We start from the raw sequence: 13,203 nt of genomic DNA, 5'->3' as shown, positions 1-13,203 counted from the left end.
CCCCAACAAGTAATTTTCCTGAATATCTAGTGCAATGGCTGTCTTTATTAATGAAACGAAGGTAGAAATACTACCTGCATATATGGCATGGTGTTAAAACTGGTTTTCTAGTATTACAGCTTTTTTCTCCCCCCCCCCCCCCCTTTTTTTTTTCAGTTTAAAACCCCCAAGATTATTCTTAAGGGAGATGGACATATAAAGTGATTTAATATGCTTTGTTAATGTATTATATATGCATATATTCATACCTTTTGTGTTTGGAATCGCAATATTTCAATGTTTTAAAGTACATGTGGATTAATTATAAGCAACAGTTAAATTTTTGATCCATCTGGAAAAAAAGCCAAACCAAACAAACAGTAAAAGAAGATCCTAAAGGTTTTGTTTTTTTTTTAAAACCTACTATTGTTTTCAACCAAGTCTTTTGCAGAAAACAATAACTGTCATATTGCATTTTTTAAAAAGGTTTCTAGAATGTCTTCTCTTATTTAATAATTTTAGAATAGAATGAACTGTTTCCTATTCTGTGTTTTGTATTGCCTCAAATTATCTAAAAGTATTGAGCAAGTCACGTGAGCAGTATAAATCATGATCAAAGCCAATGGGACAGGAAAGTTTTGCAATCCATTTCTTTGAATTTTACTTGCTTGTAATCAGGTTAAGAGAGTAATAAAAAAGGATGTTGGTTTGTTCTTTATTGCTTTGTTTCCTGTTGCTGTAGTGTATATATAGTAGATAGACAAAGTACAGGTATTTATAGTTAATTCAATTGCTAAGTGTGCTTGTCAGCTGGCTGTTTGCTTAGGATCTACTTCACTAATTTAGGGCTGCATAGCAAAGTTTTTGATGATGCGCAGTACACTTATGTTTGAGTATTTTCCAGTTGGCCTTATTTACCAGGGCTGGAGACACCAAGTTCTGGAAGCTTGCAGATGCCAGAGTGTATGCCAAATTCTGTTCAAAACAGAGTAGACTTTAAAACCAAACTCAGCCCTGGCACGAGGCCAGAGCTGTGAAGACTTTAGTCTTTTTCCAAGGCAGTTCTATCTTCACTTATATTAAAGATGAGGGCAGATGCAGTCACTATTATTTAACTCAGCATGCTGTGTTTTAACAAGCAACATATTCCAATACAATAATAAAAAAAGGCAATTAGCAAGTGAAGGGCGTAACAGGGTGCAAGTAGAAAATCACTAGTAATTGTGAATAATAGTAGCCATAGGAAATTATTCCCATTGAAAAACACTGGGTTATTTAAAATGTTCTGTTCTGTGATTACTCAGATTTAGTAAAAAAACACATCATGGGGTTCCTCATTTTATATGAGTGGCTTGCATAAAGCACCTGAAGTGTATGTGAGAGGCAAAAAAAAAAAATCTGTTTTTTTTTCATTGTCATATCTAACTGGAGACTTGCAAATTTAGTTTGTCTCAAGGCCCAATTTAGGGTCTTGTTTTCCTCATTCACTCTTTCAAGCATCAAATTTTCTACAATCAAATTGCATCCTTAGTGAAATGTGTCTTAACTCACAAATTAGTTTCTTTTTTTTAAGTGAGAGTGCAAGTGTAACAACTAATTCAAATTAGCTGTTGTATTCCTTAATAAGTAAGAATTTTTTAAAAATCTTTTTTGCTGTAGATTTCTGTACAGTTAATAGCAATTTAGATCACCTGCTATGGAGTCTTTAAGGCATACTTAACTAACAGTGTCCTATTTTTATGTAAGAAAATTCAAAATACATATTTTATTATTAATTACATATCATCACTGGAAGCAAAGGTATTGTACATGATAATAAATGAACAAAGTATTGTACATGAAGACCAGTTATTTTATGAAAGGTAGTATTTACACTAACCGATTAAGTTGTCTCACTGACATTTCCTCTGCAATGTGACAGTGAGATCAGTTGGTTTTTTTTAATCATGATATGTGCAGTAAACTATTGATAGCTGCTTCAAGGCTGAAACTGGAAGAGAAACAATATTCATATAGGAACAGAGTGGAAAAAACAGGTTACTCTTTTTGAATGGACTATTCTACAGGAAACGTTTTCAGAATTGTTTGTTATGGTTTGATTTGTTCCCTGAGCATTGCTCTTCAAGAAATCTGTTTGCTTATAGAGACCTTAAAATAATAAGAGAGGATCAAATCAATGAGTCCACATGAAATATAAAGGAAGCCAAAGGTGGATTCCCTTGAGTGAATTACTTCTCGCAGATATATGGTTTTCTATAGTATATAGTCTTCTCCAGCTAGGCAGATGGAAACAAGCCATGCAGGGGAAGATGTGAACAAAAAAAAAGTGAAAAAAATAATTGTATCAGCTGTTACTTATGGAGCATTAGCTAATTCTTGTCCCAGTGAAATCTATGCTGTTCCTGTTAACATTGTTGGACAAAGGCTTGATTCACTGAGTGTTGTTCTGGCTCCTTAACCATGCCGATGCTTTAAAGCTGGTAAAACCAGCCTGTGAAGCAGGAAGAATTTTTGGTTTAGGGGTATTTAAAACTAGGACTTCTTATAATGACTGCAGTGGAGAGAAGGATTCAGAGAAGAGAATGGATTTGAGGGGGAAGAAAGAAGCCATGAAATCAAAAAGAGAGGGGGAAAAAAAAAAGATAATTTGTTTTTTTCTGTAAGGCAGTGTTTTTCCAGGTGAGAGGCTGTGATATGGATATGATTTCTGGATGATGTTTGAGAGCTGGGGAAGAGAAACAGCATAAGGATGGCCATATTGGCTCAGGGCATAGTTCCTTCTAGCCTAGATCTCTGATGGTGGTCAATAGCATACACCCAGGGTACAGTCTGAAGATAGGAAAATGCATAGCAGTAAATCTCCCTAAGTAATCCCACTGCTTCCACCAATTTGTGGCTCAGGGACTTCCCGAGACAGTGGTGGTAATTTGTGTGTTTATCAAGTAACTTTGGGAAGGGAAAAGAAGGATAGATTTGTAAAGGGATTCTGCAAATGATGATTGGTTTCTGTTTTAGTGGCCTCTCTCCACTAGTACAAACTCAGAGAGAACTTGAACAAACTGAAGCAAACCTCAACATATTATTCTTGCGCTTCAGAGGGGGAGAGGCCCAGAGAACTGTGGGGGTGGTGGATGGGACAGGACTGATCTGTGGAGAGAGTGTTTCTGGTGCTGTTAGCAGTTTACGAATTTTTAATCTGAGAATGTCCCAGATCCCTTAAATATCAATAGCCATGGAGGATGCTGTGAGTACACACAAGGAAAGAGCACGAGCGCATCCGTTAGGACTTACTGCTTGTGGTGTAGTTGTTCCCCCATGGAAACAACCAAACGTGTCTCAGCAGCACATGGAGTACCTCGGGGCTTCCCAATCCAAGCCACAATTCCCGTGACTGAAGTTGCCAAGTTACAGAACAGCAGCTTCTTTCTGAGAGGGAGAGGAAAGTGTGGAGAAGGGGGGATGGAGCAGGGAGAGACAGAAAAAATCCTGTCGTAGCTTAGTAGTAGGAAGTTTTTAACTGTATCATGCTTTTTGGAATAAGCAGTATTGCTTCATTTTGCAACTTACCCCTTGGCTTCAGAGGACAGTGTTTGAGTTGAATACCTCTTGTTATGAATAAGGAAGTCTGACTCCAACCCTAGGTTAAGACAAAATATGACAGCAGGATGGGGTGGAGAGCAACAAATTAGAACATGTGATACAAAACTGAAGTTGCACTGTAACTTAATCATGCCTCAATTCTGCTCTGTTCACTATATGCATTTCTATGCATGTGCTTAAAAATTTATTTTTATTATGTGCTAAGCTGTTTTCATCAGGTCTGTAGCCTTACAGAGTGATTCAGACAGGTAAAGAGGAGTGGATAGTTGGCCAGGATGGGGAGACATATGAAAGAGGCTTGTGTAGGCCAGGAAGCAAGAAGACTGCTTCTGTGATTAAAGAAACATGGTAGAGAAATCATGTGGCAACGCTGCAATGAGCAAATCAGCAAATTGGCAAGTGAATCAGTGAGCAGTTTCTGGAGGAGGCAAACTGTCAGGCAAAACTAAACTGGGAACAGAACATTGAGACTAATTCAGAGGAATTGATTAGAGGCTATAAAGGTGTCCTGCAGGACAACATTATTTTTTAGGAAAAAAACCCTCTATGTAGTCATTTCTGTCTGAAAAGCCTTAGTTTATTGAAGTTTTCTTCATAGAGAAACCATTCCATACCACTGATTGTTCTTCTCTCCGTTTGACACCCCCCCCCCCCCCCCCCCCCAATTCTAATAGTTTAGTTTCTTTTTCAAATACAACCTAGAACTGTACACAGTACTGAAGATTAGTGTGCTGGCTATTTGTAAAAAGGCATCGTGGTTTTAATTTTTACTCTCTATTTCCTTTTAATTCCTAGCATTTTGCTTGGTGGGGGGTAGGGGGTGGATTTGGCAGTGTTTTATTGAGCTCTAGGGTATTTTCATAATTGCCCTAGTATTTAGAAGTAACTTTAAGATATTTTTCCTCACTAGCAGTAGCTTTTGCAGTTATTGTGTTCACATAATTTAGACTAATTTTCTCTGTTTGGTTTCCATGCAAGTTTTTGCAAGGCAAGGTTTGTAGGGAGAGAATGGAAATGTGCTAACAAAGAAACTAGTGGGGAAAAAAATAGTATTATTATCAACTCTCCCAGGGCATGTGCTTTGTTTTAATATAGTTTCTAAAGAAATTGTAGTATTCTTTTTTCTAGCTCATTTACCATTTAAAATACATTTTGTAAAGGTAAAACTGTATTTTGAAAGAATTTTCAGGTTGTGATTAGTGATTTTAAGAACTGCTCCCCCCAAACCTAGACAAACCATGAAGAATAACTCATATTTTCACTGCACGTGTATGCAGACTTGTTTAAGGTAGGATGCATCATATCCCAGACATGGAGACGCTAATGGATTGTATGTTGAAGAGCGCCAATGAAAAAATGCCTATTTCGAAATTGTATTTTGTTCCCAAAGTGAGTAGTTTGTGTGATACCATGAGGAACATGCGTATTTCAGTGCAAGCTGGCCTGTAACCAAGGAGCAGTAAAATAAACTAGTGGGGTCCTTTCTGTGGTAGCCTGTTGTGATTCTGCTCTGGCTTACAAAACTTCATATTCAGGGGATTTGCTTTGCAGAATCAGTCTCACCTGGAGCACCAATTTTCTCCATAAAGAGAACATTTGCTGCCTTCCTTCTCATGACTGTACATCATAACATATGGTGCTTTAGCTTTCCCTCCTCAGAGAGGCTATGGCATCTCCATTCTTGGAGGTTTAATAGATTCAGCTTTTCAGGCAAAGTCAAGGCTGCCATGGTCTAGTGTCAGGAGATGGTCCTGCTCTGAGAAGGAGATTCTGTTAGATGACCTCCAGAAGTCCCTTCCAACCCACATTTTCGTGATTCGCTCTGCTATGTCTTTAAATGGGGCCTGGGAAGGTGTGGAAGCCAATATATTTGATTTTGGGTAAGAAAAATAGAAGTCAGTGCTACAGTCCTGACGGTTTAAGGTAATCTCCTTTATTAATAACACCACAGACCTGTTTCAAGACACCTTGAAACAAATTATAATCTGTCAGACATGCAGACCTGACAAAGTGTGGGGTATGAAGTAAGAGACGAAAACCTGTTTTGGTCCAGCGTAACAGGTTCTGCACCTTTTCCAACAGTATATTTTCATCTTGACTTAGAGAAGTTGCTTGTAGCCCAAGTTATGTGATTTTTCTGTTGTTTTTTATTTGGTTAGCCCTCTGGTTTTGGGATTGCTTTAGAAGGCGATAACTGTTCCCAGATTTGTAGATTATTGTAATTGATATGTTGGGTTTGTATTGCCCAATGGACATCAAATTCTCCTGCTGTGAAAAACAGAGTTTAATGTAAAGGTATCTAAACTGATTTTTGTTTAATAATATCCCTTTAGATTAGTGTATACTTGTCATTTGCTAAATTTTGTTTATTTTAATACATTTTTACTGATTATTTTTTCCTTATAACAGATAGAAGCCTTTAATTTTATTTTGAGTCCTGTAGTAGTACACTGTTTATTTAGGGCTTGGTCCTTTGAAATGCTCCTGGTATTGTATTGGTTCATCCTTTGATGTCCAGAAGTATTAATCTGCACAGTGTCTTATTTTAAGCAGGGTCTTGCTTTATGCATTGTATTTTTTCTTTAAAGTTAATCAGTCAGTACATAACAACTCTCTGTATGATCATTAATATTTACCCTGTTTTCATACAAAGCAGAGTTGAGTCAAAGTTTGTCTTGTCTGGAAAGCAGTGATTTTTTAATTTTCATCTTCCATGCAAAAGTGCTGTAAGTTAGGAACTAGTTGTGTATTTCTTGTGTTTTCAGCAAGAGCTTGAACACGGGCCAACTTCTGTGACCACGTTACACATGACCGGGGACCTGCTGGACTTAGCATTTTAGGGCCAAATTTTGTTCTAAGCTCTGTTTACTCAACTTTCTTTGTGTTCCTATTAACAGCAGTGAAACTTGGGTACTATTCCTGAGAGAATCTGGTTAGTTCAGAATGGGTTTGGTTAGAGCATGCTGACCTGTGCAATGGATTTACCCCCACACTTTTTAACTTCTATTTATTTCTTGTAAAACTGAAAGAAGGTACTAACTTTCTCCTTGTACGCTCATTAGAGGAGACCAGTATTAATACCAGAACAACAGTCAATCTGAAGCAAAAATGCTTTAAAAAATATTCAAGTACTTGCTGTGAAAGTTTACATTCTGCCAGTGACATCAAAGGCAGGATACAGCCTGCACAACTAGCTACAAATCTGTTTAATCTTATTAGATGTTCTCCATCATCTAACATGCACAGAAGCCTGAATTTTGCTACAGATGTCTTGTTATTGGTTTTCTTGCATCAGCTGGTTACCTAAGGAGCTGAGCTGCTTTACAGTAAATATTAATCCTTTCAGAGCATGCAAATAATAAATTTACCAGAAACCGTCATCTGCTACTGGTATTGCTGACAAAGTAATTGTAGGACTTGTAAGCCTGTTCCTGCATACCTAGGTGGGGATCAGAAAATTGTAAACAGTTCTGAAAAGGGGTGGGTAAATATTTTAAACCTCTCTGGTGATTAAAAAATGACTTGAAGAGGCTATTAAGCTTTTAAGCTGTGTTTGCATTACTCTTGCAAATAGACTTTTTTTTTTCTAAGCAACTTTTTGCAGTAAACAGTGAATTCTAAACTTACAAAACCAGCAAGGTAAAGGGAGGCAAAAATTCTGATGTGTTTAATAATAATGAGTGGAAATGTTATTTAATCACTGATTTCTTACCAATATGATTGTTAAATATTTGTGAAAAGAAGCTGTATGACAGCTGTTTGTTCTCCAAATTTTTCTCTAATCTGAAGAATTTTAATTAAGAAAGAAATACAGTTCAGTTTTGCCCTTTTATTCTTGTTGTAGTTCAAAGGCCCCATATTGAGCTCTATCATTCTTTTGCCTAAATAGGATTGACCTGGCTTCTCCTGTACTTAGTCAGTATTGCTTGGTATTGGCTCTGGATCCTCTGGATTCAAGATTACAAATCTTGGGCATAGCTGAATGAGCTGTCAGCTCAAATGCTGAAAATAGCCAGTTTTGTTAAGTATTGTCGGGAATGAACACTAAACAAGCACTTGTTTCTCATTGCAGGATGTGCAGAGTCTGTCTGCTTACACAGGGAGAAATCAAGTCAGATGGCAGATTTTTTCATAGAGGAGTTCTGGGCTTAAATCAGTTCTTCTGTGAGCTAGAAGTAGAGTCCCATGATAGGAGAATACATTTGGTTTTTATCAATCAACCAACAATCATACATCAGTCTAAATAAAGTCAAGTCCATATGTAGTAATGATGGATGGATTGTGGAATAGATGGGGGATAATGTTACTCCACCACCTTGCAGTTACTGTTTCAGATCTGAACTCATTTATTTTATTCTCTGTATGTGATTTCAGAAGAAATAATGCAGGTGACAGAGAGAAGGCACTACAAGTTATGCTTCAAGTCCTGCAGACGTGTGATCACCCTGCTCCAGATATGTTTTGCTTATGTGGGAGGATCTACAAGGATATGTTTCTTGATTCTGACTGTAAAGATACCAATAGTCGCGATCATGCCATTGAATGGTAAAAGAAGAAAACCAAAACCAGCTATTTAAAAATGTTTTCAGACTTTTACTTCTGGTTATGAAAAGCAGGGCTGTAAGAATTAGATCAATTGTTCTACTTACCTCTTTTTCAGGGTCCTGTGTGAGTAATAGGTTTACTGAGCACCAGATCTTTGGATATGTGTTTCCTTGCTTCTCTGTATAGACTATCACGAATATAGAATGTTACACTTAGTTTGTTGGGGAGGGGACAATGGTTCACCCATGTGTTTGTAGAGAAAATACACAATTAATCTGCTTCAAGGCCAAAATGATGTGCAAGTGAGATCATGGGACTTATGTTGGTCCTCTGTGCAAGGATGGTTTCCACACTGGATCCCCAGGAAATGCAATGATCTACTCTATATACGGAAAAATATTGATAAACCGCATTATGAATTTTCTTAAGACAGTAAGGCATGCATGTGCACACAGGCTGTCACTGACATACTGTTCACATAGGTACGTTTGTATAATCATATCAATACTGCTGAGTACAATAATATTAGCAATATTGGTTTGTACTGTACCTGTGAAATACTCCCCTCTCTCTCTCTTTTCCCCCTAAATCACCTCAGCATGGTTAGTGCAACACTGATGGGTAGTAGTAAACTTACAAGTTTCAGCTGGATCTCTTCATCCTGCACCAGCTAGTGGTGTGCATTCAGCCTTTATCAGCTGTGTCTCAGTTGCCTTTAATGAATGTGAAGCTCTAAAAGAAAGGTCTTGGAGCCTTTTTTTAAAACTTGCGCTGAAGACTAGTATTTTTGTTGCTTTTCCCATATGAATAACATAATAAAATTAGGTTCTGTTGGATTTAAGAGTTTTGTAGTAACCAGTGTGCAGTAACCAGTAACCAAAACTACACAAGGTGGCAGGACATAAAACTAAGCAGTTTTTCTTTCTCACCATAAGACAAAAAGTTACTTTTTTTCAAGTGCTTTTTGCAAGGGGTGCCATTGGTCCCAACTAGCCATATAGTCCTTACAGTAAATTAATAGCTTAAAATACTTAGCAAAACTTTGCAGTATTTCAGTTTGCCTATACAGTGAGATGTGAGCTCTTGACTCTTCTTTGCAGGTATCGCAAAGGATTTGAACTCCAGTCAACTCTGTATTCTGGAATTAACCTTGCAGTTTTGCTACTTGTTGCAGGACAGCAGTTTGAAAGCTCAATGGAACTGAGAAAAATAGGTAAATATCCACACACAGTGCCACAGACAAGTTTTCTGCCTCTCCCCCTGTGAAGAAAACAAAATGCTTAGTGATGGGTTGCATAGACAGAAAGGTGGTTCAGGCTTTTTAGTAGCGGGCCCTGGATGGCAGTCTAAACCACAGGGATCTTGAAGGACCCTTTTTCTCCTTGTTGCCTTGGAGCAGCTTTCTAGTAACTTGGCCCATCTAAAGGGTCCCAGAGATGGGAGAGGGACGAGGAAGGACCAACTTCAGCACCATCCGCAAACTGCCTTTACTTCATCACGGAGATTATCCCATTGCATAGCCAACAGGTGACAAAGACAGGGTGTGACATTGTGTGGCCCAGCTCCCCTCAGGGACGCCAGGGAAGGATCTACAGAGTTTCTGTTGTCCCTGAACTGAGAGATCCACAGGAAGTATCACCTGGAAGGATCTACCAGCACAGTAACTTGTTGCCTACCTAGATTCACATCTTCCATGCAGGTGCTAACTAAAATGCACCACTATACGTCTATAAGGAAATCATATGATAGAAACAGGTACACAGTTCTTCCTAGAAAGACAAGAGCTGAAAATTGTATTTGGAATCGGATTCTGTCTGAAACGCATACTTGAACCTTAAAGGGGAAGAATGCAAAGGTGGCTTTAAATCATTCCCCTGATCTTGCTCTGGGGTGGACTTGTGTAAGCTTCTAGCCATGGATCTCTTGCAGTAGATGCAGATCTCGAGGACACAGAGATGCACAGCTTACGCTGAGAATCAGGAGGCAGATAGCCCAGACAGGTAGCACAAGAGGTTTTTCATCACCCTGTGTGCTAGGAGTTCTGACTGTCTGAACTGTATCGGGGATGTTATTTGCAGACCCAGCCTCTGTGTTGGGCAATGTTTTATTTCTGAGGAAAACTTGCTCCACTTTATCACTAATGCTTAATCAAGTCTTCTTAGTCTTTTACAGATACATACTGATAAAAAACCCCACTTATTAGTGTTTTACTGATAGAAAAATATGTTTTTTAATTGAAATTTTACAGGTGTACGGTTAAACAGTTTATTGGGAAGAAAAGGAAGCCTAGAAAAAATGAACAACTACTGGGATGTGGGACAGTTCTTCAGCGTGAGCATGCTGGCTAATGATGTTGGTAAAGCAGTACAAGCAGCAGAGAAACTTTTTAAGCTGAAACCTCCAGTGTGGTATGTGGTAGAAGGCTGTAGCTCAAGTTCCCAACTATGGGGAGAGACACAAATTAAAAACATCTTGTAGTCGCTTGGATAACTTAGCTGGATTTTTCCATCTCAGATTGTTTGTAACTCTGACTTTATACTCTTTTATTTTGGGAAGGAAGGGGGAAGGTAAGAAATTAAGTTACCCATCATTGTTGGGTTTATATCCCATTGAAGTACATCTTTTATAAGAAATCATTTGGAAATTAGTGATGATTCCTTGTGAAACAATCGTGAAAAGATTGGGAAACCATTCTTTTCAGAGTTTAGCTAGCTGCTGCTTCCCTCCCCCACCATCTTCTAGCTCATAATATCCTGTCTAATCACCATGTAACTACTCACGTAACTATAGCCTTTTGCAAAAAGATATTGTTCATAAACATCCATGTGAGCTTATGACTTAAGGTTTTGACTAAACTTGCTATTCTTTCCAGAAATCTGTAAAAATCAACACAATAATTTCCATTATGGTAGCTGTTAAAGTACATTTCATTTTGCAGTTAATTTTTTGGATGTGTAAGTTAGTTAAGTGGTTTTAGAATCTGGTCAAATCTTGTTTTCTCTCTGTTAACTCACTAATTCAATACATTCTAGGTACTTGAAATCATTAGTTCAGAATCTGATGTTAATTCAGCGTTTCAAGAAACTCACCATAGAACATTCTCCTAGACAAGAAAAATTGACTTTCTGGCTAGATATAATTTTTGAGGCAACGAAAGAAACAACTAATGGACTGAGATTTCCAGTAAGACATTATGTCCAAACAAGTTTTGTATGTCTTATGTTTCTGGATAGGATATAACAAGAATTGGAAGACTCCAAATGCAATACTTACATACTTAACTGCCTGTTATTTCATTGCATGAGCCAAACCCCTGTATTCTGCTAATCTTTACTCTACTAAAAACATTTAACCCACCACCCTAAAAGCATTCTGAGAAATACTTTTAAGTCTCCTACAACAAATTGTGGTGATACTGTTTTGTTGTGCATAGGAACACAGCCTCTTCCTGCCTTGTCTTGCCCTTCTCTCTCCCCCTGGAAATTTTTTAGGCCCTCCTTTGAGATTACCCATTGTCTATATCAGAGCATCTGAAGATACTGTTGTGTATTAGCTGCTGGTTCATTAAGCAAAAATGTTCTCTCTCTTCAGGTTTTGGTGATAGAACCAACTAAAGTCTACCAGCCTGCATATGTTTCAATCAACAATGAAGCAGATGAAAGATCTCTCTCTTTGTGGCATGTCTCTCCCACTGAAATGGTAAAACTACCAGCAGATGTGTTTCATGTATTCTGATTCATTGTGCTTAAAGTCACTTTTTTACATGTAGATTTTGGAACGCTTTACAATTATTTAAGGTTTGCTACACTTCTGTGAAGCACAAGCCTCAATATCTCTTTTGTGCAGATATGACAGTTGACTTTTTACAGAGAAATAAAAGGAGGGACTACAATTAGAACTATAGTGGTTTTGACCTCTAGTTAAGATTTCTCTTACCTTGAACAAGTTTCTTAGAAGCGCTTGGGTTCTTTGCTCTCCTAATAATATTTCTCATTAGAATTGCGTGATTTTTATTAAGATGCAGCTCAAAGCTAGATAAAAAGTAACGATAGAGCCCAGTATTGTGTTTAATGTTTTAGAAATTTTAAAGTTTTACAGTTATAAGATTAGAAACTAGAAAAAATGGCAGCCCGTGACAAATAAGTGTCAAAAGGCACCTTGGATTATTGGATAAGGCACAGGAGATTAGGGAGTAGGCACAGTTATGGATAGTGTAATCTCTTATAAGTGAGAAATAATTTCAGTTTTGCGTTGAAAGACTTGAAATCTGGAATGTATTTCACCACCCCTTTTTAATATCGGAACAATGTAGGTGGAGGATAGACTAAAAATGTAGAGAGGCAAAGCATAGAAAAGAAGTACGTTAGAGCAAGAGAAGAGAATTACCTGGATCTGTTGTGAACTTCTTTTCCAGTACTTCACTACTTCAAGTGAATGTGTCTGACACAACTTTGCTTCATGGATCATGTTCTTGGTGCATATCTGGCAGTGCAAAATAAGATCCAGCTATTAGCTAGAGATCTATGGAGGGCTACAGTCCTAGGCACAGGCTGTCCTTCCTTTGTTTTGCCTCCAGTGTTTTTCCTCCCTGGGCCAAAGCTGTTGGCTCAATACCTCTTAGGGAGATGTATGATGTTTCCTTTTCCTTTAAGCCTAGATAAGAGTAGGGCATAGTGTGCTCCATGTTTAATATGAAATGTTGATGTATTGAGTCAAAACATAATGTTTGGTAAATTATACTTCAAGATTTATTCTTCAAATTTAATTTTACATGAGGAAATGTAGCCTTTACTTCCATGCTGTGCCATTTATATTCATTTTTCCTGAAGTGAGTAAAACAGCAATGTATGGCCTTTCTTTACCTATACATCAATCTTATTTGAAATTTGGGGGGCAAGAAAGAAAGAAAGAAAGGAAGAGAGACATGTTGGAAAAACTTTATTTTGTTTACCATGCTGTGACTTTGTTTTCAATAGTAAGTCAAGGTTAAACTGTGGTTGATTATAGCTCTTTGTTCTTTACAGAAACAGATTCACGAATGGAATTTTACAGCCACTTCCATTAGGGGAATAAGGTTGG

The 13,203-nt window shown here is 37.7% G+C and overlaps 1 protein-coding gene across 6 annotated transcripts in view; it reads left to right on the top strand.

Annotated features, from left to right (window-relative positions):
- The window catches only part of MAP3K15 (mitogen-activated protein kinase kinase kinase 15), a 121,557-nt gene that overhangs the window by 43,697 nt on the left and 64,657 nt on the right, over positions 1 to 13,203 (top strand). For all 6 annotated transcript variants that reach the window (XR_011324924.1, XM_069784784.1, XM_069784787.1 and 3 more), the window contains 6 exons: positions 7,954 to 8,124; positions 9,225 to 9,337; positions 10,373 to 10,532; positions 11,157 to 11,307; positions 11,716 to 11,823; positions 13,149 to 13,198. Coding sequence is in view for 5 of the 6 variants with exons in the window: in XM_069784784.1 (XP_069640885.1) it covers positions 7,954 to 8,124; positions 9,225 to 9,337; positions 10,373 to 10,532; positions 11,157 to 11,307; positions 11,716 to 11,823; positions 13,149 to 13,198 (753 nt within the window). In the remaining variant the exon portion in view is untranslated. The remainder of the gene's footprint in view (positions 1 to 7,953; positions 8,125 to 9,224; positions 9,338 to 10,372; positions 10,533 to 11,156; positions 11,308 to 11,715; positions 11,824 to 13,148; positions 13,199 to 13,203) is intronic.

This window comes from Haliaeetus albicilla, chromosome 6, assembly GCF_947461875.1.
Source record: "Haliaeetus albicilla chromosome 6, bHalAlb1.1, whole genome shotgun sequence".
Lineage (NCBI taxonomy): Eukaryota > Metazoa > Chordata > Aves > Accipitriformes > Accipitridae > Haliaeetus > Haliaeetus albicilla.
Note: the sequence above shows the minus strand (reverse complement) of the source record. Positions and strands in the feature narration are given on the sequence as shown.